General features: G+C 40.3%; 1 protein-coding gene across 5 annotated transcripts in view; it reads right to left on the bottom strand.

Annotated features, from left to right (window-relative positions):
- Positions 1-25,446, bottom strand: part of SRGAP1 (SLIT-ROBO Rho GTPase activating protein 1) — a 141,264-nt gene that overhangs the window by 24,616 nt on the left and 91,202 nt on the right. Inside the window, exons 6-16 of one of the 5 annotated variants that reach the window (XM_061467843.1) lie at positions 25,264-25,392; positions 18,235-18,456; positions 17,321-17,422; positions 15,492-15,689; positions 15,288-15,372; positions 11,008-11,035; positions 7,791-7,893; positions 3,859-3,919; positions 3,619-3,696; positions 1,886-2,020; positions 1-767 (exon numbers count right to left, since the gene is read on the bottom strand). In XM_061467843.1, coding sequence (XP_061323827.1) covers positions 541-767; positions 1,886-2,020; positions 3,619-3,696; positions 3,859-3,919; positions 7,791-7,893; positions 11,008-11,035; positions 15,288-15,372; positions 15,492-15,689; positions 17,321-17,422; positions 18,235-18,456; positions 25,264-25,392 — 1,368 coding nt within the window. In that variant the 3' untranslated portion in view covers positions 1-540. Of the gene's footprint in view, positions 768-1,885; positions 2,021-3,618; positions 3,697-3,858; positions 3,920-7,247; positions 7,282-7,790; positions 7,894-11,007; positions 11,036-15,287; positions 15,373-15,491; positions 15,690-17,320; positions 17,423-18,234; positions 18,457-25,263; positions 25,393-25,446 lie in introns of all 5 variants that reach the window. The other 4 variants (XM_061467841.1, XM_061467842.1, XR_009745972.1 and 1 more) reach the window with 4 other exon arrangements.

Here is a 25,446-nt window from a genome sequence, read left to right as displayed (position 1 = left end):
CCTCTTTCCAAATACCCCGCTCCGTCTTCAGAAACTTCAATGGTGAATGGAAATTCTCTGAAATGACTCACGTTCCTCTTCTTGGAACACAGTTAAAAGGTTGTTTTGGGGAAGTATTTTTGTATCTCGTAAGAACTCACTTCTGTAATTTCTGTCAGCTGAATACTCATTCTTGGTATTTTACAATTCTCTTTAAAGCTCTACAACACAGCAGAGTGCAACACCATCTTCACACACAAGAAACAGCATTTATATTTTTCTCGATACTTAGTCAAAATAATAAAGTCATAAAGAGATCCAACGGCCAGGATCTCACACCAGAAAGTTTGAAAAGGAAATCTGGTATGAACGTTTAACGATGAAAGTGATTAATCATTTGAACAGCTTATCCAAGAATGCGGCAGGTTTTCTGTCAGATCAAGACATTAAATGGATACGTTTCTCCAGAAGACATGCTTTAATTCCTCCAGAAGCTATGGAAATCAGCGCAGGATTATTAGGTGAAGTTCTATCATCCCTGTCATGCAGAAAATCACTCAGTCAAAATGATCCTTTTTTAGATTTCAATTTTTCTGACTCGCAGACATTTTCTGGGCTGTGGCACCACAGCCAGCTAAAGCTGAACTCAGGCAGAACCAAGATTATGCTTGCTACAGAGACAGTGTCTCCCTCAGCATCCGGGCTCAGACTGTTAAACTGTGGTTTTGAGGTCCTTTTGGACTCCTCAGTACCATCAAGTCTGTGAATAGCAACAACTGTGGAAAACCCTGTAAAAAATGAAACACAGAGTATTGCACACAGCCCTGGTCACAGGGATCCACATATTTGCAACCTCCAGGCTGAGCTACTGCAATCCTCCCTATGTGGGAAGGAAACCACAGACGTTGGGTTCCCCCAGCAGGGACCAGAAAAGCCCATTTAATGGCCAACCCAGGACACTGCATACACCAGTCTGTGGTCATACCCGTTGAGCTGGGTTTGGAGAGCGCCTGCCCTAATTAATATCCCAAAGGTCTGTCCCACGTTACCTGTGACACTGCCTCTTCCTCCATTTGGCTGATGCAGACAAGCTATAAAGCAAGGGTTGCAAGGAGGAAATTCTTCCACAAAGTATGTACCTCTGACCACTTCTAATGGACCCACAGAGAACAGTAAGCCTACTGATGGTTGGCTTGGCCTTACCCCTCCTCAACATCTGGATGGATCTATGAACTGGAAGAGGTTTGTACATGCCAGAGCAATTCACTCAACCACTGAGAACTTCCTAAATTACTACAACCTCTCCGTGTCCGGCTATGAACACCAGCAGCGCACAGACCCACGCAGTGCTCCTCCATGGCATCCTATTACAACTTGCATGTTGGAAGACAGACTGGGCTCTTCCACAGGCAGCACTCAGCTGCTCCGCTCCATTACAGGACAGAAGGGTTTTCCTGCTAGTTGGATTGTGGGTTTTAAGCTGAGCACAATAAAGGTCCAGAACCACACAATGTTGAGCAGTTAGGTGCTTATTAACCAGTGCCGTCTCCAAGCTGTGGGGCATGAAAACCTTTGTGGGAAGTAATGTACTCTGTTTGCACGGTCGTGACTTCACCCCCTTCTGTTTGCCCCAACGCACAGAGGAAAACAATAATGCGTTTAAATTTAACTGTCTCTTGTATACCAACAGATATTCTTCCTGCCCCATTAAACAAAGAGTTTTACTGTACATTAATCCCACTGGAAAAAGAGAACAACCACAGCTGTGAGTATGACTAATGACTGACATTACAGATGGCAAACAAATTGTGTCAGAAAAATCTGCAAAGTTAGCTCTTTTTTCAGGCCACTACTGTATAGATGAAAGTAAAATTCTATTGAAAAAGAAACAGAGATTTCTACTTACTGATACAAGAAATCAGATCATTAAATCTTTCCTTAGGAAAGACAGGATTTTCCAGCCCTCGGAAATAGAGCTTCAGTACTCCAGCAACTGAGTTAATGTCATGGTTACTTTGGTCATCTGCCAAAGGATTTTCACCTTAAAAAGTAAATAAAGTGAATGAAACACACACGCAGGAGCATTCTTGCATGCAACATTTTTATAAGTGAGTGACACTTCGGGGGTTTTTTGGTTTTAGTATGTGGGAGGTGGCAAGGCAAGCATTCAAGTAAGATAATAAACACTGATTTAGAAATCCCAGGCTATGATTAAACTAAAAATGGCAGCCTAACTAAAGCTTCCTTTAAATTACCTAACGGAGTGATCTCTTAGGTCCTGAACTTCCAACTAGGTATTTACAGATACGTTGCGATTTACAGTTAGCAAAGTAAAAAAAGCCAAATGTTCTTAATTGACTCAGGTTTTGTAGACTATCCTTTGACAAACTGAGTTAGACAACTCTCTGAATTGGAAACCTGTCTTCATTCTGAAAAATTAAAACATTCAGGAATACGTGCAACCATTTGGTGAAAACACTGCTTCCATTTGGTGAAAACACTGTTTAGGAACTGGAACCGTAAACTGAAAGAGCAGCCATGACTGAACCACGTGTCATTTTAAAGACATAATCTTTGTTCTGAAACACTTTAAAATGTATGTATCTTCCCGAATAACACTGGAATAAACACTGGGATAAAACACTGTTATTATTCCAGAATAACACTGGAATAAACAGTTAACAGTAAGGTAGACTTAGAAGCTGGAGAACAGGAGGATGTGGCTTCACTTAGCATGTAAAAACAGCTGCCTCAAGTATCTTGTCAAAGATGAGATCAGGTTTAACAAGATACACAACTAATCCTGAGGAGAAAAAATACTGTGCGTATGTTCTTCATGCTTTAGTCACCAGACTTACTGCTCCAAGGGTTTTCTCATTAGCAGATGATCTGCAAAAGCTTTTTCTGCAAATTAAAATCCCACCTGCTATGAGCCAACGAAAAAGAAAGCAAAATCAAAAAACCCCAAGTAACTAGTATTGTTTTAACCCAATTAGGGGATTGCTGGATCCTGGCTCCCCTTGCAGAGCAATCCTAGGCTGGGTGTTGCAAGCCACTCTTGTTTAAAGTCAGTTTTCACTTCCCAGTATCTTTCCCATAATTCCTTCTCTGGGGCTGGAGTTTCCTTCGGGAGCAAAAGCAGTTGTTGAAAATGGAATAAGACTCTTTTACAGCCTGCATTCTCATTGATTGTGATGCCACTTTGGCAGAGGGACCAGAAGGTTGAGCTGTTGTATTCCAGAAGATCAAGTAACAGGTTCTCAAACCGTATTAAGTAGTCTCTTGAATCTAATTCAAAAACATAACCTTCCATGTCTGAGTTTCTTGACAATAAAATACAGACAAACTACTGTTTGCAGTTTATCATTACAAAAGACTGAAGCTTACAGCTGATTCATGAGTCATATGCCTCATCTAAACAGAATGAAAAACAACCTCACGCTCTTAGAACACTAACAGGGGAAAAACATGTACATGTCATCATTATACTTCATCTTTAAGCATACGACAGTGCAAAGTTTTAGGTGCAGTACACAAAGTGCATACAAACCGCTTAAACAGCCAAGAAAGTAATTAGAATTTAAAAGATTTTTGAATGTCAGATATTAAGGTGCTCGAACGAATGAAAATGGCAATTACCTCTCTCAAATGAATTCTTAATATCATTGACTTCCACCTGGGAACCAGACACTCTAAAAATTCCCTGATGCTGAAGACCTGCAGCAAAGATGGGAGACAGCAGTGAGAAGTTAATCTAGTTTACAAACTACTTTTGATGTGTGTTTTAAAAACAAAGCTGCGGTGGTAAACGTGTTATGCAAAAGATACACAAAAAAGTCTGGGCAATAATGAAATGATATAGGATGCTTCAGAGCTTACCATATAAATTGATAAATCTGATACAGCTTTCCACGATGAGAGGAATGACTTGTCCTGAATCCTGTAAAAATAAGAGCAGAAAGAGTAAACTGCAGATCGGAAAGAGGAAAACTCCATACTCTGGACTGAATGTGAATGTGCATTTTCCTGGTCAATCCAGATGGACATACAGTGCTGGCAAAAAAATACATAAGAAAAAAGTAATTTCTATCAGAGTTCTCTTCCCATGTAGGGACAGAGGGAAAGGAATGGGTGAAAAGAAAGGATTATGGTTCTTGGTTAAAATCATTGAATTGGGAAATTCAGAGACTTCATTATCTCTGCCACAGTATCTGGCTAACACTGTATGTGACATCTAAGCTCATGCATGTGTTTTAGATTTGTGAAGCAAAATGAGTTAAAGCAGTGAATTTGCTTTTTAAAAAGTTTATTATTAAGAATAATAATGAAGATGATCCCTCTGCATCCATTTAACTTACCTTTCTTTTCTTCCTTTGCCCAGAGAAGCTGGGGCTGCTCCATCCCTGACAGTGTTCAAGGCCAGGCGGGACGGGGCTTGGAGCAACCTGGTCTAGTGGAAGGTGTCCCTGCCCATGGCAGGGGCAGGAACTGGATGATTTTTAAGGTCCTTTCCTCCCCAAACCATTCTGTGATTCTATGATTCCTGGTGGAGAATGGACCTAATTCCTCAAGGCACCCATTTTTACTTTTTGTTTTTGGTAAAAAATATTGATCACAAACAGCTGACAAGTCCTTTTCTGGACCTGCTGGGCTATAAGAAATGTTCTTGTAGAAGAGACACCAAAGGACATTGCATGGAGTACCAGGCGTCTCCCTCCTGACCTGAGAGCACTCCTCCATGCTCTGCTGATTCACATGTCCTCACATAGTGCAGATGACTGCTTGGTATGCTGTTTCAGGCTGCTCTGACTAGTGGGTGATGAACTGTAGCCACTTTGGGTTGAGCAGGTGGTTCAGCTATCTTTTCCATAGGCAAAAAGGTATTGGGAAAGGGGGGTCACAGCCTACACCTCCCTGCCTGCAACTGATTTGATCCGTAATCAAAGGTGCTGGTCTTCACCATGCTACAGCAGCAGGTCTATAGCTACATCTCCAGTTAAGTAGAGGTGTTTTAATAAAGGAGAAAAAAAGCTTCTTTTAATGGGAGGGGGAGAAGATGATGGTAACAGTAATTTTCAGTGAGTTATTTGTCTTTTTCTTTGAAACCGCTGATTTTTTCAAAAGAACCATCACAGTCCTTCATCCGTCTGTTTTGGCATTTAAAAAAAAATGGGTGTTTTAACCCAAGCACATTAATGACTACAAGTCATCAAATATCTATTAAAGACACAAATCATACAATTAAAAATCAGTGAGAAAAGTTGGTGCTCACCGTGGAAAAATGATTGTTTCCTAAATAACAGGTACCGTTGAAATTCTTGTCTTGGAAGCTGTAATTTTTCTTTCCAAATGAATTTCAAACACGTGAGCGCTCAGAGAACTGACTAATCCGTGTGAAAGTTTCATATAAAACCAGTGTGCATTACAAAGCCGTGAATTCAAAAGCACCCTGTAACTCAGAGTACCCATCTCCTGTTACAAACTAGTCCTTCATGTTCATGCTCAATTACACTAATGGGAAGTTTATGAATTAAGCCCAAGTAGAAGAAAAGCCAACTACTAAAAAAAGTTCGAAGAATAACACACAGTGAAGCAATGAAACAATGCGCTTCCTGAGCTAACCTAACCCCTGATTGCCTGTGTACCCCGTGTGGGTTTAGTAGGGCTTACAAAAGGCTGTACTGCTAATGATGCTATTTAAATTGTGGCTTGGTTGTCTTTTAACTTAAAACCTGGCAAAGACTGGTGAGCCAAAAACCGGGAATGGCTGGATGAACACTGCTTTTTTGCGTTGTGTCATGATTCAGTAACAGCTGGATAACCCCCCTTCCCCACACCCCCCATGAAACAGGGCAGCTACTAAGCCCAGGAATACTGTCACGTTCACCAACATTGAGCAGCCTGTCTCTCCAGAGTATTATAAAACATGCACACAACATGCACCCGTATCTCCAGATAGTACATTGGTTCATGCAAAGAACGGAAAGCCTTCGAAAAGAGACTGTTTGCAGTAAGAAATTGTAACAAAATAAATTATTTTCATATCTGGTTTGGGAGAATCTGTTCAGAACCATGCACAACTTCGTGGTTAAGTAATTCCCTGAAATAATCCCCTGGAATGATCTAAACTAATTGGATTTTGGATCTAGTGACAGGAAAATAATTGGAAGTAACAATCTGTGTTGGTCAAATGTCAAGAACGGTGACCCTACCGCTGCTGTGCATTAAGTCTGATGTGTGTAGTCAGTGAATGTATGTTTGGGACTAATTATCATTCATTATGATGCAAAAATGTACCAAAAAGCAATTTTGTGCAATACTGTACTTCACTAGCTGTTGTCCTTTTGTGCCTGTCAAACTAACTCATCCCTATCAGGGATGACACGGTCTTTGGGCAGGGATGCTTTCCTAGTTAGTTCCCACACTGGCAAACCTGTCAGAAGTCTACCAGCTTTCTTTTCCTGTTTCCTTTTGAACAACTAATTATGTAAGAGTCTCCACTCTCAAGTAAGCCCTGTCACCCACACTGCCACGTAACATAACCCTTTTCTCTGCGAGGGAAAATGACAGAGTACCATTTCTCTGTGCTTCTTTAATCCAGGGGCTTTTTGTTGTGGGAGTTTCTGCTCCTTTGCTTACTCTCATCCTTGAGTGAGAAACTGTTCATGGTATTAATCTCTTGCGTCATGGGATGATTTCCTGAAAGTCTTTCTTTGCACCTCACAGCACTGCCTGCATAATAATAATGCCTTTCCCTGTAGTTGTACTAAGGATGGCTGAAAGCTCCATTCAAAGACACATAAACTGGGATGGTGTCACTGAGCACAGAATTTGTTCTGCACAATATCTGCTGCTAGTTATATTGCAGAGGAAGGAAAAAAAACCTTGTCACATTCAAATCCAGCTCACAGAGCTTGCTTTAAGGGAATTAAAATTACCTTCAAGAGGGATTTAATTCACTGCATCTATACATGTATTGTTTTAAAGATAGATTTTATTAAGATTTCTTTCCCTTAGCTCTGCCATCCAGTTTCCAGAGGCACTGACTGTGATGGGCAGCTGCTTCTTAATGAATAAGGAATAGCTGTCATTTAAAATTATGATGATTCCAGAGTTGAGCTCTGGTTCAGTTTTGCCTGCTGTACTTGTACACTCATTTCTTAATGCAAACTTGTCCCTCCCGGTCTTTGAAAGAACTAATTTTGAGCCAGGCGTGAATGCAACCCGAGAGTGAGGCGGAAATGGTTCTCTTGTCACCAGAACTATACCTGATGTCTCGTGTGAGAGTTCCTTCGGCCTCGGCTAGAAGCATTATTAGAAATAAAAGTATGAAAAAGAAGAAGATAGTAAATACAGCAAAGATACAAGATCCAGAATAGCGGTGATCACAATTTCACACAATATAATAAATTCCTAAAGTCATAGGAAACCAAAAGCTGGATATGAAACCCAGGGTAATCCTGCTTCTCCACAGACTTTGAATAATGAACGTAATGAAAATGGCAAGCAGGAAATTGTGCTAAGTCATGGGATGCACCACTACATCCTATCTTCTACATGATGCTATGTTTCCTAATAAAACCAGGCTGCCAATACTGTCCCTACTTGATTAACAAAATCGTAGGGAGGCTAATGTGAGAAATGGATCCCCCTCTTTCCCTTGACTTCAGGAAGTATTATATTGATCAACTGGGAAAGAAAAGAGCCCCAGGACAGACTTATACATAATGATCTGCCTCAGCTCACGTGAGGTGGTGACCATTATAGTAAGAAGTGTTGAGATCAGCCACTGGGGTGGCTGGTGCCAGTACCTTGATGAATGACTCCAAGTCACCATTAAACAACTTAGCACTATACTGTGATCGGGGTCTGGGCTTCCTGTGTTTCTGGGGCTTAGGGGGAAGATTTGGAGGCCTAAGGGAAGGGAATATGATTACTGAGAAAGGTAGAATCAAGTCACACAATAAAATGAAACGTCTGCAAGCTCATGGCAAAACAACAGAACACTGTAAAGGGAAAAATAAACAGAGAACTTATCAAATAAAGACTTTCCATCAAATTTAAATCTAACAGTGATTAAAAAGCGGAGAAAACCTCCATTAAAAACACATTACTTATGGATAAATGACATACTTTATGAATCCCTGCTTTGCAGTTTTACCATAAACATTTATTCCAAACACAGCACGATTTGGAATGACCTTTTTTTTCTGTTGTGGTCATGCATGAAATGTGCAGCAAGCACTGGAATTCATCCTGCCAGCTGCAGCAGAACACAGGCCACTCGAAGCACCTCTTATCAAGCAGAGAAGTTGCTTCATGCTGGAGAAGCTTCAAATGCAAATTAAAAATGCAGAGCACACTCCTAAAATGCTTCAAAGCCAAACCATCTGCATTTTCAACTGGAGCCAGGAAGGTTGAACAGCTTTAGCCTTCCACATCCAGCCATCAGCATCTTCACACAAGAAAAGAAACACCTTGCAAATTAGCTAAAGGAATGAAAAGAATATAAAACGACTCAAAAAAAGCAGCATAAAGCAAAAAACCCCAGAAAAGTAAGAACACACAAAACTTTGGGCTGCGAACGTTTACCCAGTGTTATACATGTGATGGCTACAACTGAGATTACAGGAAATAAGTACTGTCTTCCAGGTCACAACCTATTTTGTTAATGTCATGCCAACAGCTGCATGCCAACGGCTTCCCTAGTTCCCTGCACCAGCAGTTCAATGTTTCTACATGTCTTTCAGGAATGAGCAAAAATTGGAATGTTTCAGTGGAACCAGTGAGGACCAGCAATGCACAGAATATTGAAGAGGGGGACTTTGGTCTGTTTGGGTACTACCTGCTATTTTAGAATAATCTCTAAAGATATGCTCTTCCCTTGTACAATTTAACTTTCACCTCAAAGAACGTTTCCATTTGCACGTTTTACAGTGTGGAAACTTAACTGGGCAGGTTCCAGCTGAAGTGGGGGAATTGGTGCTGAGGCAAGCCCTATTCCCTGAGTGTTTCTTTCTCACAGTGACCAGCTGTGAGAAGATAGGAGGTAAGATGGCTTCAAGCTGCTCCCCCATTTTACTAAGGTGAAATCATTGCCTAAATCCATCATGTTCTTTCAGTTGCTTCTACAGCAGGGAATTTAGGATGATGTGAGCCTGAGGAGTCACCTGCTTTGGAGTCAAGAAAGAAAATTTTCTTCATTAGACATAAACTTAAGCTTACTGGCTTCCACGCATGCCTGGTAGCATCTGGGGGCAGAGTTTAAGCCACAGGTCTCACAATTAACGTCAGCAATTTGGAAGGATGCTCTGATTTGTTACTGCTTTTTAGCTGGGGTTATGTAAGGAAAGGAAGTGAGTAAGTCCAACTTCACAGAGCTAAAATAGACCATGGAGTAGTGGGAGAAAGGCTAATCTGAAGTCTGTGCAGATATCTCCAGGAATATGGGGACCAGGCAGAAGAAATTATACAAAACGAAGTGATCCAGCAAAGGCGGAGTCAGAGCCAGATTCAAACTTCTTATCTGGAGGGCAAGATTTTTTCTATTTATTTATTTAAGTCAAAGATGAGGCGTGGTGGCAAGGCCATTCCATCCAGGAAGCAAGAAGGAGGAAGAGAAGGCACTGAGCAAGGATGCATTTCATGGAAAGGGAAGAGTAAGACCAGGAAAGCTGGTCTGGATGTTCCTGCTGTCACCAGCACCATCCACAGAAGCATGGTGCCTACAGCAGTGATAGGACTGCACCAAAAGAAACGTGTCCAACAGGTTGAGGGAGGTGATCCTGGCCCTCTACTCTGCTCTTGTGAGACCTCACTTGGAGCAGTGTGTGCAGTTCTGGTGTCCTCAACATAAAAAGGACATGGAACTGTTGGAACAAGTCCAGAGGAGGGCCACGAGGATGATCAGGGGACTGGAGCACTTCTGGTATGGAGACAGGCTGAGAAAGTTGGGGCTGTTCAGCCTGGAGAAGAGAAGGCTGCGTGGAGACCTCATAGCAGCCTTCCAGTATCTGAAGGGGGGCTATAGGGATGCTGGAGAGGGACTCTTCACTAGGGACTGTAGTAACAGGACAAAGGGTAATGGGTTCAGACTTAAACAGGGGAAGTTTAGATTGGATATAAGGAGGAAGTTCTTTACTGTGGGGATGGTGAGGCACTGGAATGGGTTGCCCAAGGAAGTTGTGAATGCTCCATCCCTGGCGGTGCTCAAGGCCAGGTTGGACAGAGCCTCGGGTGCCATGGTTTGGTGTGAGGTGTCCCTACCCATGGCAGGGGGGTTGGAACTTGATGATCTTCAGGTCCTTTCCAACCCTGACCATTCTATGATTCTATAGCACACACAAGTGGCAGCTGCAAATTCAGTTGCCATTGCCCCCCACAGTCCTGGGGGCTGCAGTGCTCCTCTCTGTTTGTGTCTGGAGGCAAGTTACAGGTCTGGCATTACACAAATGAAAATGTATATGCTATATAAAACAGGGAGATCTAACACTGTATCCCTTTTCCTTCTGTGAATATATAGACACATTTAAGTACTGAACATATGGATGCTGGGGAGGGCAGGTATTCCTGTCCAGAGCTATGTTAACAAAGATGCAGCGTATCCCCTAAATTCATCTCTGTATTAGGTTCTTCTGAACTATGTACCCTGACAAAGTGAATTACAAACCATGAGAGGCAAGGTATCTCTAGCAACTGGAAAATACTTCTTTTCTAGCACCAAAAAGCCTCCTGCAACTTCTAAATTTGATGTGTGATTCACAAATACTTTTAAGGATCTCCCAGCTTTGCCCACCCTTGACCCTGGCCTAAGCAGCTCACAAAAATGAGGAAGATGAACAGTCTTAATGAACAGCATGCCGAAACAGAAATGCTGACTGTTAAAACACACAGGGCCTGTACACAGTTTATGGAACAGCAGCCACAAAATGGATGATGTGTGCCCTTATGAAGTTGTTCTAAAATTTGTCATTTCTAAGATTTTATTACACTTGTAACTCTATATCAAGTCAAATGAAGACATCTTACCTTGTTGTCATGTATTCTGCCCTGTGACCTAGAAAAGTTTAAGAAACACAAACCAATCATTTGCAGGTTTCAGGTTTTTAAATCTCAATTATTCTTGCAAGTTACTTTTAACCCTAACTTTCATGTTACCAGCAAAAGATATATAATTATACACCAAACAGGGCAGTGCAGTTTTCTACCATCTCCACAGTTACATTCAAAATACAAACACAACCCATGTTATGGAACAACTTTTAAGAAGCCTGACCATATATTAAAGTCACTTAATATTGTAAATAATTTGAAGTAGAAATCCAAACAGTGTCTATTGTTTGTGCTCAAGTATTTTAGTGGCTAAAAAGTATGGAAAGTATGGAAACAGAGCTGCGCCAAGGTTGGATTACATCTCCCCTTGTGCCTAAACCTGCTCAGTGCTGGAAATGCAGAGCTCTAGACACCAACGGCTTGCGATTGACAGACTCCTTCCTCTCTTTTGTCTGTGTATTGCAGGAAAAAAAATACAACACTACCACTGGGAAACACCACAGAGAACTGCAGAGAACTGTAAAGAAACAAACCCTGCATGCCAGGAAGGTTCCTGCGTAGCCTTTGCAGAGCAACAGACCACTAAGTCAGGCATGTGCACCATGTCAGCTCACGACAAGGAAAAGCAAAACAATGAAACAGTATGAACACCATGGTATGGCAAGTTCCAACCAGCCCACTTTTCCCAAAGGGGACTGTGCCCTGTTAATTTATTTGAACTCTTTGAACATGTCAGTTGCATAAAGGAGAATCAGTTGAATTAATTTACTTAAGACTTTCAAAGGCGCCTGATAAGTTTCTTCACAAGAGGCAACTGGAGCAACTAAACAGCCATGGACTAAGTGGCAAAATATCCTCATTGATCAAAAACTAGTGAAGAAAAGGGAAACTGAGTCAAATTAAATGGTCTTTTTTTTCTTTTTTTTTTTTTCATCATGCCAAGAGTGTAACAGTCATTTACTCAAGTCTTCCCATTTGGCATTTAAGGAATACACAATACATTTACTGATGTCCTGGGGAGATCACAGGAGGCAGAATACTGTGCAGATGATTGAAATACTTTTGTATCAAGTCCTGACAAAACTGTGAAGCCCTTCAAAGGGGTTTAACCATGTTAAGGAACAAGACACACAGTGGCAAATGAAATGCAGTATAACAGGTTCAAGTAAGTTATTAGGGAAGAAAGAATTAAACACCTATGCAGCTAACAAAACTACAGATAATTATAGTGACCACGAAAACCCCCCTTAGCATCACTTGTGTTAGGTCTAAGTACACCACTCAATTTGAAAGCTTGTCACACTGCTGAGAGAATGAAAAACAGTGGTATGCAAAACGTAACAGTATGTGTCAATGTCCAGCTGCACCTGAAATACTGAAAACCCTAATCTGAATATACAGTTTCCAGAACCAGAAAAGTGGAAATCCATAGAAGGTGGCACAAAGAATAAACTCTGGGCAAAATCTCTGGCATTAATAAGACATGTAAAGATTGCTGGCACCTGTTTTAGAGAGGTGGAAAAGAGGGATGAAATAAGAGTATGTAAAATAACCTGTGACAGAAAAAGAGTAAGCTAGGACTTCTCCCTACTCGTATAACTGAGGGCAGTCCATTGAGTTTAAGAATCTTGATAATAGAAACTAATAAAAAAAAAAGATGTCACAAATCCAACACCTGTGGGATTTTAAACACATCTCTGATATTTAACAGATCAGGACAAAAACCTATCTGGGACACAGGGGCAATTTCTTTCACAACTGCTTGTTCTCTGTCTTGCATTTCCCTCTGCTTTGTTCATAGAGGAGCCTTGGGTCTGAATTAATACGAGTATCAGCGAGCTTCCTATGTTTAGCATCAATCTGAGTATTTCTCATTTACTTTTCCAAATTTGTAGATGCAGACTCAGCACAGAGCATTTCATCTACCTCCCTTGTGCAGATCATGAATATCTATCTGCTGTGTCCATAAACAGCAACAGACTGTAGTAGGCTGGTGAGGAACTGGAACAGAAGCCAGACACTGTCAGTGCTCTGGACACCAGATGGAAATCTGGATTTATTCAGCCTACATCCTAAAATTGTACATATTTAAATAAAAGCAAGAGAGGGTGCCAAAGGAGAACTTACACTTCAGACAATCCTTTCCCTCTTCCCCATTCTCCCCTGCATTACTTAGCATAGTACCCTGGGTTATTGGCCTACTGTCTTGCTGACATGAAAGGTTCCAGAAAAGGCAGCTAGAGTGGAGCAGAAGAGCAGTTCACTTCCTACAGATTAATTTCTACACTAGCTACATCAATAATGTTCATAATTCCACTGTAATTATATCCTTTCAATCACCCTTATTCAAGGAATGTACAGAATCCAGCTCCTCCTTCCCAGGCATGGGCATTTTAATGCAAGACATACCCCAATAGAAGGGGGTACTTGGACATTTTAACCTGTAAGAATGATGGCTTTTGCTCAAACTATCAGCTTTGAATGTACATTTTGGGTACTATTTGTATGTGCTATGCTATGATGATGTGACAACAACTACGTGCAAAACCACTGTGGGCAACACAGATTAACTACTTGGGGTTACAGCTGGTGGGCTGAAGGGAACCCCTCAAACAGAACGGTCCAAGCATGCCTGAGTAAGGCAGAACAGCCCAGAGCCTATCAGTAGTTTATCACGTAGGTCACCCTGCTGAGAAGCTTTTCCTTGGATTTTCTTTCATACTGTATTTTCCTTATTTCTTTCCAACATGCATCCTTCTCCCTTCAGGAGATGATCATGCATTTTACCAGGCTTCCAAATAACAAACATACACTTAAGTTTTCCAAATACATTTTCTGTGAGTCTTTGGAGGAAAATTGTCCTCTTCTGACTAAGATCAGCTGCACATTGTTGTGTGTGAATAAACTGTTCAATGCACACATTAAATGAAAATCCTATTAAATCAAAAATCCCATGTAGTTAGTTGTCTAAAACCAGCTACCATCTTCTACCATCCAGCCTTGCAAGAAAATGCTGTTTATTTCCTACCCCCCAGCCTCAGTCACTCCCTGGACAAGGGCTTTGGGTCACAGCCACTGAACTGTTAATAGGCACGTCCACAACTGAATTTGTGGATCTGCTTTTATATTAAAAGCAAGAAGAGATCCGATTAACAACAGACACTTCATAGTCCAATGAAAATAAATGGACACGTCCTTTAGAGTCACTCTTTAGAGAGCAAGTTTCCTTTGTGGACTCTGATCTTTGAATTACAGTCTTCAACCTTCAGGAGAGGGATTTTACTCTTTGCAGTGTAATGCACTTCCTCTCAAGTCTGTAACACTCTGTGTAGTTCTCAAGGCTTGCAGTGTGATTCTCCTTTTCTTTTGAGTCCATGAGGAAGTTCCTGTTGGGAGGGCTGGAGCTGAGCATAGTGTCTGATTCATTACTGCCCTAATTCAGCTTCACTTCATTTAATCATGGACATCTGATGAGTTGGTGTATATTTTAAGATGTATTTTCAAAAACTGTGGAGAGTGCTCAGGACAGTGGATAATTCTCTGCTAACATAACTTGGGCTATTGTATTGTAATAAGGTAATTTTATATGCAATAATGACAATCAACAGACGCAGATCTATTCATGGAGTTTTCATTCATTCCAGTTCACGACATGCAAACACTTTCTAGAAACCCAATATTAAATTAAGTCCCTAAGAATCTCACTGCTGAAATCAGTGAGGTCAGGATTTCACCATGTACCTTTCATAAATGCATCATTAAGCTGATCGACTGCACAAAGGACATTCATGTCCATGTGTCAGAAATGTTGCATCAGTGAGTGCACTGTAAGAGATGCACCATGGATAATTTTGTATGCTTAAAAAATATTGCTCTTGCCCAACTCTTAAAAAACCCTCAAGTCAACAGAAATCATTAGGAAGTAGAAATAGCACATTTGTCACAGCTCTCAAACCATGCTGCACTATGTCAGCTCTCCTTTCAGACACCAGATTTTCCATTCACAGTTCCACTCCAAAATATAATCACTTGTTTAAACATCTATGCAGTGGAAATAAATATCTGTTGAAGCAATAAAATCAATTTATAGTGTCTACTCTTAGCACTATACCAAAACCATGACTGATAAAAATCAAATCTATGCTTACTGCACAATTAAGCTTTAAGTTCTGCAATATTTTTCCTGCACACCTCTGGCATTTCAGGGGTTCATTGTATATTCTGGAATCACTTTTCAGTTTATTGTGTATATTTACCTTCTCCAAGCGTCCTTTGCAGCAAGTCATGTTTTGCTTGAAGTTTTGTGATCAGATTACTGCCTTCCAGATATTCTCTGAATTTCTGTAGAGATGCAGATCAATCTATTACTATGTACGGCACATAAGTTCCAGGAACTTCTACTTAACGCTTACTTCATGCATTCGGTCAGCGTCATATGAATGAGGAAGTAACCAACGTACCATGAAATAGAATTGCTCTGTTTCCTGCTGGTTAGCTCTTCTTTTTGCAATGCTGGGCTTACTCAGGTACGTCTCAGAGACTGTTGATTTGACAGACTCCGTTGAGCGACTGTGCTGGAAACACTCTGACACATCATAATCTTCAATGGTGACCATGTCTTGTATTGTCTGCAGGGTAGCCTCTGTTGTTTTCTTAACCTGCCATTAAAAAGCACAGTTTGCCAAATGCAAGGTAAATTTATATCAGAACAGCTTAGTAGGGAAGCTCATTACTCTAAATAATTCTCTGACACACTCCCCCAAACAAACTGGTGTGTGAATGTGAAAAATTAGGTGTACCATAACAGACAGTGTACAACAGAAGAATGACATGATTATGTTTCCTGTCTAGTTCTCTGCTTTCCCATGATCCAATCCCCAAACATGGATGTACTCATGTTGAAAGTACAGTACTTTCTAGCATTTGTTTCCTGCAATTAGAATTGAAATGTGACATGATTTGATTATGGTGCCTAATCTGGGAGGCAAGAGAAATGATTCAATGCTCTGAAGGGTCAGCTCTCCTAAGTGCGGTCAATGTGTTAGATTGAGTATGTACATCCAGGGATCTGGCTCCCAGAACAACGTGTTCTTCCAAGGTAAAAACCTGCGACATGACTGCTATGGTAAAGCACAGTGATGTTTAAACTGCAGAAGTGGAATACATAGCTGGAGGAGGGGGCCTGCAGAAAGAACAGTTTACACCACTTTTACAGCACTTCCTATGAGCTATGGAGCACCATCAGCCATAGTGAGAACCAGGGCATGGAGGCCACGGAACAGGGAATGCAGTGCAATGCAATAAAGTAACAGGCAAGATTCACAAGGATGTGATATATCTCCCAGTTCTGCTTCAAAAGAGTCTCTAGTAAAAGTCAGCTTAACCAAATCATGCTCACTTCTGCAAGCATCTAAAGTTAGGCAAATATCCTATCCATGCCTGCCTACATGATTTATATCTCCCTATGTCCCTGGCACTTTACTGAAAGAAACAACCTTTCCCCTACCTTTTGTTACCTTGAGATACTATCTGAATTCAAGTGGGTTTTTTTAAGTCATGTTTCATGGATGTTAACACTTAGTTCTAGCCATTCAGTATATAACATAGAATGAGAAAAAACGGAATGCTGAAAACTTATCAGTAAACCACACCAAGAAATTAAATGATCCCTATGTTTTAATCTAGGAATAGATTCTTGTTTAAACTAAGGGCCTCTAACAAAGTGTAATTTAGACCCATTGGGAGGCCACTCTCTCTCTGCTGCCAGAGCAGGGGAAAGAGAACAGCACAGCTTTTCTGTCTATTACAAAAAGAGGCATTTTATTTTACTAGGTGAGCTATTCCTGTCACAGCCATACAGTATTCCAGTCTAGAAATAGCTGTAGCTGAGAGCACAAGAGATTTTGACTCAGCTACCACAAAAGACAGTCAAATTCCTCTGTACTACAGTAGTAGCAATTTGAGGACTGTACAGAGGGTGGTCACAAACGACAGTAACTGTTACATGGTGGCTTTCTGCCACAAAACTTTAAAAATGCATTTACTCTGAAACATCTGCAAAACACAGAACTTAGTAACGGGAATGTATGGACAGGTAAAGGATGAAGTCCTCAAACCTCTACAAAGCAGACAAGGATCTACCTTAGCATATTTACCAGTATTTGATTTTAAAAATCAAAATAGCTCATACAGATTGAGGCCATTTCAAGATATTTGCAAGCTTTTGACAAGGTTAGCACCTTCCTGAAAATGGTGTACGATGCATATCCCTTGTAGACACAGATCTTACCTCCTCATTTTCGATTTTCAGTGTGGCCAATCGTGACTGCAGTTGCTGATACCTAAGCATAAGCTCTGCTTGCACAGGTTGCTGGGCAGTGACCTGACAAACCTAACAAAGAATCAAGAAGAGCTATAAGATGCAAGGAATTAAAAAACTGGTCAATAGTCTCTGGTTGCTCTCCTTAAAACCAGGCGAATTCCTACTAAATCTATTAAAACTGAATAAAGCATGCAATAAAATGTGTCCATCTAAATTGAAAGTATTCATGTGTTACAAGGCGCGGAACTACGTACCGCATCTTATGACTACAGAGCACAGCCTTGTTCTACGGCTGTTTTGTGTTGCTTCTCTTATCACACAGAAATGCAAACCCTGGAGTTGCCTTCGGATAAAAGATGTGCAGGTGATACTGCATTCTGCTTTGCTACTGCCCTTTGGTGTAGCAGAACAGGGCAGAGCTGGGGTACAATGTACCCTTGAACTCTTCAGATAATAAAATGGGGAAGAAGAAGGGGAAACAGCTGCATTTCAGAGAACACAGGTTGGAGCAGCTGCTCTCAAATAACACCCACAAACTCTATTATGGGTGAGGTAAGTAGCGAAGACCTAAAACCAGTATTTACACCGATGCTGGGCTGAACACAGGTTGGCCAGTAAATTCACAGCAATGACATTATGAGCAATACAGACATAATAACATACAACAGTTTTTACTTAAGAACTCCAAGGAAACTCAGAACACTGCTGTCAATTTTGCAAAATGTTATTGCTGATGCACTTGCTTTTGCACTTGCAAAATGTTATTGCTGATGCATTGCTGATGCAATGCTCTTATTGAACTGTGTAAAAAGGGATAAATTCTCTATTTGCTACATAGAAACAGGAACAGTCATGGTGGGGATACGTGTCAGTATACAGACCTCATCACCCATATGAGACTGGAACTCAAATTTCATTGGTGGACAAAAAGCAGTAGGGTACATTTCCATGAATCTCTGCTTGTCACTTCGTGGCTCCAAGCTGTCAACTGCATTTTCAATGATGTCTAGGCCCTCATGCCTGGAAGTTTCAAGGTTATACTCTGCAGAAAGGTATGTTCTTAGGGCTCTGTTAAGACTAGCGTGGTATCCAAGGTCACAACACTAAAAACACAATAAAGGAAAAAGGAAACAAATTAAAAAGGAACACCATCCCAATATCTAACTATTACTACAATTCTCTGTCCTGAAATTATTGTCTTTTAAGTATTTTACAAAACATCTTCTAAATTATAATACAATACCGGGGTGAAGACAGTAAGTATTTAGTATCATTCTGCTGTAAAGATGAAAGGACAGTTTTAGAAAGAGATCAAGTGTACACGTATGGCAGTATGTTTGCATTTATCAGATACAGATGTGCAGTCACTGTGTTTACACAGAGAAGGTCTGGGTCTCCACACACAACTGGGCTTTTCAGTATTACTGTCAAATGTAAGCCTCGGATCATCTATTTAAACCCACCCTGACATAACTCTATCATTCAAGTCAATGCCAGCAGCAAAATAAAAATGAAACAATTTTGGCTCACCATGTCACCCAAACAAACCCCCCCACAATTGCCTCTAGCATTAGTGACCCATCTAGGGTGCTTTTTGATGCAGCAAGAATGGTTTAACATCCTCTCCTCGACAGCGAAAATGTATTTACTGCAAACACCTTATTTCCCATGCTCTGACAGAACCAGCAATGTACATTATGTTACTGAATGAAGAAAGCTGTAATTTATGTCTTTTTTTCTAGGGGTGAGAGTAACACTGGAATGTAATTGAAACCTAATTGGTAGAACATAAATTTGTGTTTGTTCTTGAATTTTAAACCTCCTCAGCTTGCATTATTCATGAGTAGTTAATATTTTAGAGGAACATCTGAATATATTTTTTGAATGTCACAGCAGTAATGTATCAAGTGATATTTTCCTTAACTTTTTCCCCACATCACATGGTAAATAACACCCTCAGCTTCTGCTCAGTGAGCTTCCAGGTAATGGATCACAAACATCTCTGTCATTTCAATAGTGGCACATCAGTCTGTTGACAGTTGCATACAAAGCAATGTTCTTTATTCAAACAAGAGAGATTTCTCCTAGTCAGAGGCTAACGCCTGGCTAGTGCAGTCAGAGAACACACTGCTTCAGGGCATCCTTCAGGCTCCAGCCACCCATTTTGGATGTCCACCTAAAACCATACTTCCCTGCAATCTGAATCCAGTCTACTGTAGACCATATGTGTATGTGCACTGCTTATACGCATACCCCCCTCACAAACCCAAACCCAAATCTCACAGGAGGTCATGTTCCCCCCCCTTTCCTCTTAGCCATTTGAAAAAGGAGAGAAAATGAGAGCGAGGAAGACAGACAGGCAGATGCACACACTGCACAGGAAAGAGTTTTGAACCTATTTACCCTCCTTAAACCTGTGTGTAGAACAGAAAGAAACCCCTTACACTTTGCATTGGTGCAGTAATGACTAGTGATCAAGCTGCTCTCTGAAATCTAACAACAGAGGGCTGTTTTATTCACAACAAAACTGCCATAAAGACTAAGCTTTCAGTCCTAGCGAGAACACCAGGTAGTTACTGTGGATGGGACAGCTGCTGAACCATTTAAAGAAAATGGAAAAGAGATGTCGTGTTCAATCAAACATATACAGGTTAGCCTCTCTCTCTTGCATTTGTAGAATGGGAATTTGTGTTACACTTACTAAAACAGCTACTCAACTTTTATACTAAAGCACATCCATATTTCAAAGATCTCCAGCCCCCAAAATATTGTTTCTCTCTTGTTTTTCTCTTGTTCTGTGTCAAGTCAGATCTTATATTTAATTCACTATCTTGGATGAAAAATACAGGCTAAAAGTGCTGATAAGGAAGCAGATCAGGCCAGCTGTTTTATTTCATGTTCATTAGTTTCAGAGAGACTTCACAGAAGATTAAAGTGAGAGGAAATTAGAAACAGAGGGAAATACCAGGTTTAGCATAGCCACCTATCCATGTATTATAAAGCTACAGGCATCTAAAGCCTGAATTTTGGCTCCAGAAGATTAATCTGAGTATTAGTAGAAATCTTATTGATTTACAGTGAGCTTTGTGGGTTTCTGATGCAGCTTTTTTTGCAGGCTAGAAGCTAAGACTGCAGCCTTTATGCTGTGACAGTACCAAGAACTTCATTGTTTAACCCTTAATCTACTCAGTAACCACGGTCACCTTTTCCAGGTGGTGACAGCTGAATAGGGTAACAAATATGGCCTCTCAGCCAGTACAAAGAATCCAAGTGAAGCAGAATATCCTGCCAGACTAAGGCATTTTCTTGCAATGACAGTGTTAGCTGAGCAAACAAGAACTAAATCCAGAACCTGAACTAATGCTTTATTACCAGTGGTTCTTTGAATGGAATTTAAAACGCCTGGATTAGGAATTTTGCTTCAATGATTTCAGTAAAAACAGATTTTGTATGAATAAACTCACTGCAACTGAACTGCTGCCCTCATCACATCCTGTGTGACCATGTTTGGAGAAAAACCTACCAGCCTTTCTGGTGCTGTGACAAAGTACACATGTACGCGGATACACACACACGTGCATGCATGTACACATCGTTTTCAGGAAAAACCTGTAGCTTTGTAGAAAGGTTTGTGAAGCTCAAGCGAGCAACCACACTGTTAGCCAAAATAAATATGAATCTTTGAGGTTTGCTATCGGCACACCATGGCTACAGCCTGGATGGCGAATGAGATCGGCTATCAATCTATGGGCTGAAGAGATGAGATGTTGGTGCAGCAAGACATGAAGATGAGAAATGAGAGAATGAAGTCATAGATGATGAGTTTTATTGCATTTCTGGATTCGTGAAGACTTTCTGTTGGGCAAAGCGGAAGGAGATGAGTGATGCATTTGGGATATGTGTGAAAAATTAATTTAATAACTTGCATTTTATTCTTATTTGGAATTAAATCTGAAGCAGTCTCAAGAGCATTTACTGTCTTTATTGTACCCCAGAGTATATTTATGCTTGAATAAAACAAACTGCAGTGCTTAGCACAGAGCTTCAACCAACAATCAAGCTGCTCTTCATTTTATTTCAGGAATAATAATAAAATTCTAATGCTAGTGGAGAGAGAAATTAATAAAAAAGCCTTAACCTCTGAATAATTAAGTTTTTAATCATCCTGTTACACAGACATCAATATTTATCGAAGGGATCTGGCTGTACATGTCATATTTACGACGACTTCTGCAATAAAGAATGTGAGCTGCACACGCTCTACCCTAGTTTTAAACTTGGTTCTATGAATGGTTAACAAAGAACCTTTAGAGAATAAATTAAGTTCATAATAGCTAAATGTTTCCTAACTTCTGAACCATCCAAAGCATGCAGACTGCAAGTAGAGATTCAGAAACCCCACTCTAAGAAAGACCAACACAGGAATATATTATTTATTCCAGCAGCACAACTAGAGTCAAATTGTTTTGATCAATATTTCCTAGCATTTATATGAGTGCACAGTGATGCTGAAAAAAGGTTCCTGTCTTCCTCTTACACTCAGATAAACCTAATAAACTCAATTACATGGAAATCATAATGTAAATGAGTAATAGTATGTGCCATACGTTCAGATGTTGGTACTAACAGCCAAATTAGCAGGGGTGTGTGCTCTGTTGCTTCTCTGAAACCCGCAATCTTAAAAAACAGTTATACATACCAGGTAAAGCTTATTTAATTTAGCCAAAAGCAATCTTTACTACCTTTTTATGATACAAATAAAGAAAAACCTAACCCTGTCCTTCACTTGAACCTACTATAAATTCCGCGGAGAAGAAATATTCAACAGAATATTCAAATTCCTCTAGTACAACATAGAGAGCACAGAAATACACCGTGTGTACCAAATCCTGTTTATCTCTCTACTTCTTTGCAAATGTCAGTCCCACCCCTCAACTCACCACACGCATCTAAAACATCCAGCTAAGACTTAAGCAATATTTTTAGCTTGCTTTTATCACAAGAGCTTACGATGAACAGCACATCAGCATTTTAAGTCAGAAGCCCTGAGCTTTGTTAATGAAATGAAGGAGTTGAACAGTTCAGACTGAGTTCAGCTGAGGAACTGCAATTTAGGATTTTCCATATGAGTCTCACAAATGAAAATGCAGTGGAAACCAAATGAGAAAGTGTGGGTTTGTTTTGTTTAAAAAGTAAAATAAAGAAACCCAGTCCCACGACCCTCCCCAGTCTTGTTACAAAAAATACTGAGCAGTTCACTGCATTCCTTCATACATTTATCTTCTTTTTATCTGACATGTTTTTCAGTAACACAGGAAAACGTTCAGTTTCATTTATGGGCAATACCAACAGCTCGGGGAGATCTAAATCCCTTCATGTTAGCTGGAATGCAGATACAGAGGAAAGGTAATCCCCTTCTGTACAGGCAGAGAGAGGGAGAGAGTTCAGAGAAGCACGGAAAGGCAGGCAGGCAGATGGGGACAAAATAGAACAGGCAAAGAATGAAATCACTACCACTGCTCTGAAAACCCCAAATCTCATGATGGCATTAATAGATTTACAGAATGAGATAGTCTGTACTGTTGCAACATATGGCCAGTGGGAAGCATATCTCACATTCCAATGATATAACCCCAAAATCTTGCCAAGAGTTTTGCATTTACAAAAAGCATTTCCTTTGTCAAGTAGCAAACACTCTGTCTAGATACCAATGCTTTCACAGAACATTCTGATTAAATACGAATGTCTCAAAGTTACTTCATTAAACAAGCTCACAACTGGATTAGATTGGCTCTGAAGCAAGTTCTGGTTGCGTGTGTTTACAGCCTACTCTTAACAGTGGTGCAAAGGCCAGCTAGACTTTCCATTTAAATACTTTAAGGACAAGTAATTTCTAAAGCCATTTTGCCAAAAGAATGTTATTGTCTACATTGATCCATGGCTTGGAAAAAGCCATGCAAAGTAGGCATTATTTTCCTGCATTACTAAATATTGTAGAATGTATATTTCTGTTAAAAACTACCAGTTAGAAAGCTCTAGTCTTCATGGTTGTGTAAATATCTTTACATAAACTGGCTCCAAAGAGTGTTCGTGTATGTATGCACAGGGAGCTTCACTTCTCCTCCCCTTGCAATTCTTTGTGATGCTCCAGGCCTGTGGTACCTCCCCTTGGCTTTCACGGCTATGGCAACCTCTGTGGACACTGGTGAAATGTGTAAGAATCAGGTGCACTTTCCAACCAAGAACACTTTGACCATGTAGAAACAGGCACTGGAGACATTCACTGGGAAAGGTGAACTCCAAAAGGGAAGGCAGGAAAGGCGACAAAATGAGCATCTTTCCAGGTTCAGAAGGGGTGGGGTTGAAGAGAAGAGGGGGAAAGGGACCTTTCCTTCCTTCCAGCGGTCAAGAAGAACTCATAAAGTTCACATTTTTCAGACATGCCCTGACTACAGGCTAAAAATCCATCATCCTTTAAGAAGTATCAGGTAAACATCCATTAGGTAGGGACATCTTCTCACTTGCTGGCACCCTAGCAAGTATGCTGCCTGTCCTTAGTTTTCTGTCCTGATCATCTGTCTACCAGGATCCTGGTAAACATCTTCATTGCCTGGGCACTCCAGGTGGGTGAAGCAGGATGTGCAGGTTCATGGGTGTAGTTAGACAGGGACAGTATACAGCAGAATAAACTAGAAGAAATCCCAAGAGAGAAAACGTGCAACAGTGAGTAAGAAAGGGGAATAGAAGGGATGTTGAGAGAGAGACACTGAGAACTACTAAAAACACAAAAAAGATACATTGCCATTTCTTGGAACAAAACAAGAAAGAAATGAAGCAAAACCAGGGAAAGAAACTGAAAGGGAAAAGGAGAAAGTTGCAACAGAATCAGGCAAGATTTTCTAAGTTACAAAAAACCTCAGTAGAAATGGCAAACTGACTCCCAGTACTTAGAAAATGTACAATAAAACACATGTATGCAGCTATTTTAGTCCATTCATCTCAAGAAGGCATTTTTCCCCTTCTCTATCAAGCTTTGCTTCTCCAGACAGTAGAAATGCGACCCCTCTTGTCAAAAGCTGTATTAATTTATGCAGAGCTTAGTTGGCTTATTTTTGAGATGAACACTGCACCAGAAATGACTGTATGAGAATGTTGTTTACTACTGTAAATTACAAATGATACTGTTGTAGTAGAAAGCATACTCAAATATCTAGGATTTCAGATGGGCCAAATTTATCATAGTCAGCTTACAAAGCATGTAAGTTGACATGTCTCTGTATTATGGAAAATGTCAATAATACAGGTTCTGGAGGCCAAATGCTGGTACAAGTCAACACCAGTGTATAACCTCACTCTCCTGGGATGTTCTCACAGCAGTAACTTACTGAAAATCAGGAAGAATTCTGTTGACAGTATAGAGTACAGGACTGATTGTGTCTGTTCTGTAAGCTACATGAAATAAGAATAAAAAGCACTGTAAACCTGATTGCATGACTAAATGAATGGAACTAAATGATTTTGAAGACAGGGAGGAAATGCCTTCTCCATTATTAGATGCCCATTCTAGAAGCTTATCTTGTAAAGAATATTTGCACCTCAGAAATCCTTCTACAGTACAAGCCGGAAATGCGGGCCTTTTTCATGTTATTCCTGTCATATTTTCCTCTTGCCATATGAGGAGAAAACATAATGTTCTAACTTTAAAGGAATGGGTTCAGTATCTTACTGGCACTTTATTTTGTGCAATACAAAGCTAAAGGGAAAGTCTGCTGATTATACCATACAATATTATCAACGATAAGCATATTGTAGGCAACCCAGATGACTAATGAATTCCCTTTGAAAATGAGAAAGAAAAAAGTATTATTCCTGAGCAGAATAAACATAAAAACAAACGTGCCGTTACTTACGTCAATTAAATCTGACAGGTCATGAATATAATACTTGAAAACGGAAGCATTGGTTGCTTCAAGGGTGAGCAGGTATTCATTGCGGGCCTTAATAGATTTCAGCTTGTTTTCAGAGTATTTTGCTTGACGCTAGGGGAGAGATTGTATATTAATGTATTCGAATTACTTCATTTATGCAAAAAA

Source organism: Pezoporus flaviventris, unplaced genomic scaffold, assembly GCF_033815535.1.
Source record: "Pezoporus flaviventris isolate CSIRO_AGI_PZ_B2104156 unplaced genomic scaffold, CSIRO_AGI_Pfla_v1 ptg000045l, whole genome shotgun sequence".
NCBI lineage: Eukaryota > Metazoa > Chordata > Aves > Psittaciformes > Psittacidae > Pezoporus > Pezoporus flaviventris.
This window is presented reverse-complemented; position numbering and strand designations above follow the sequence as displayed.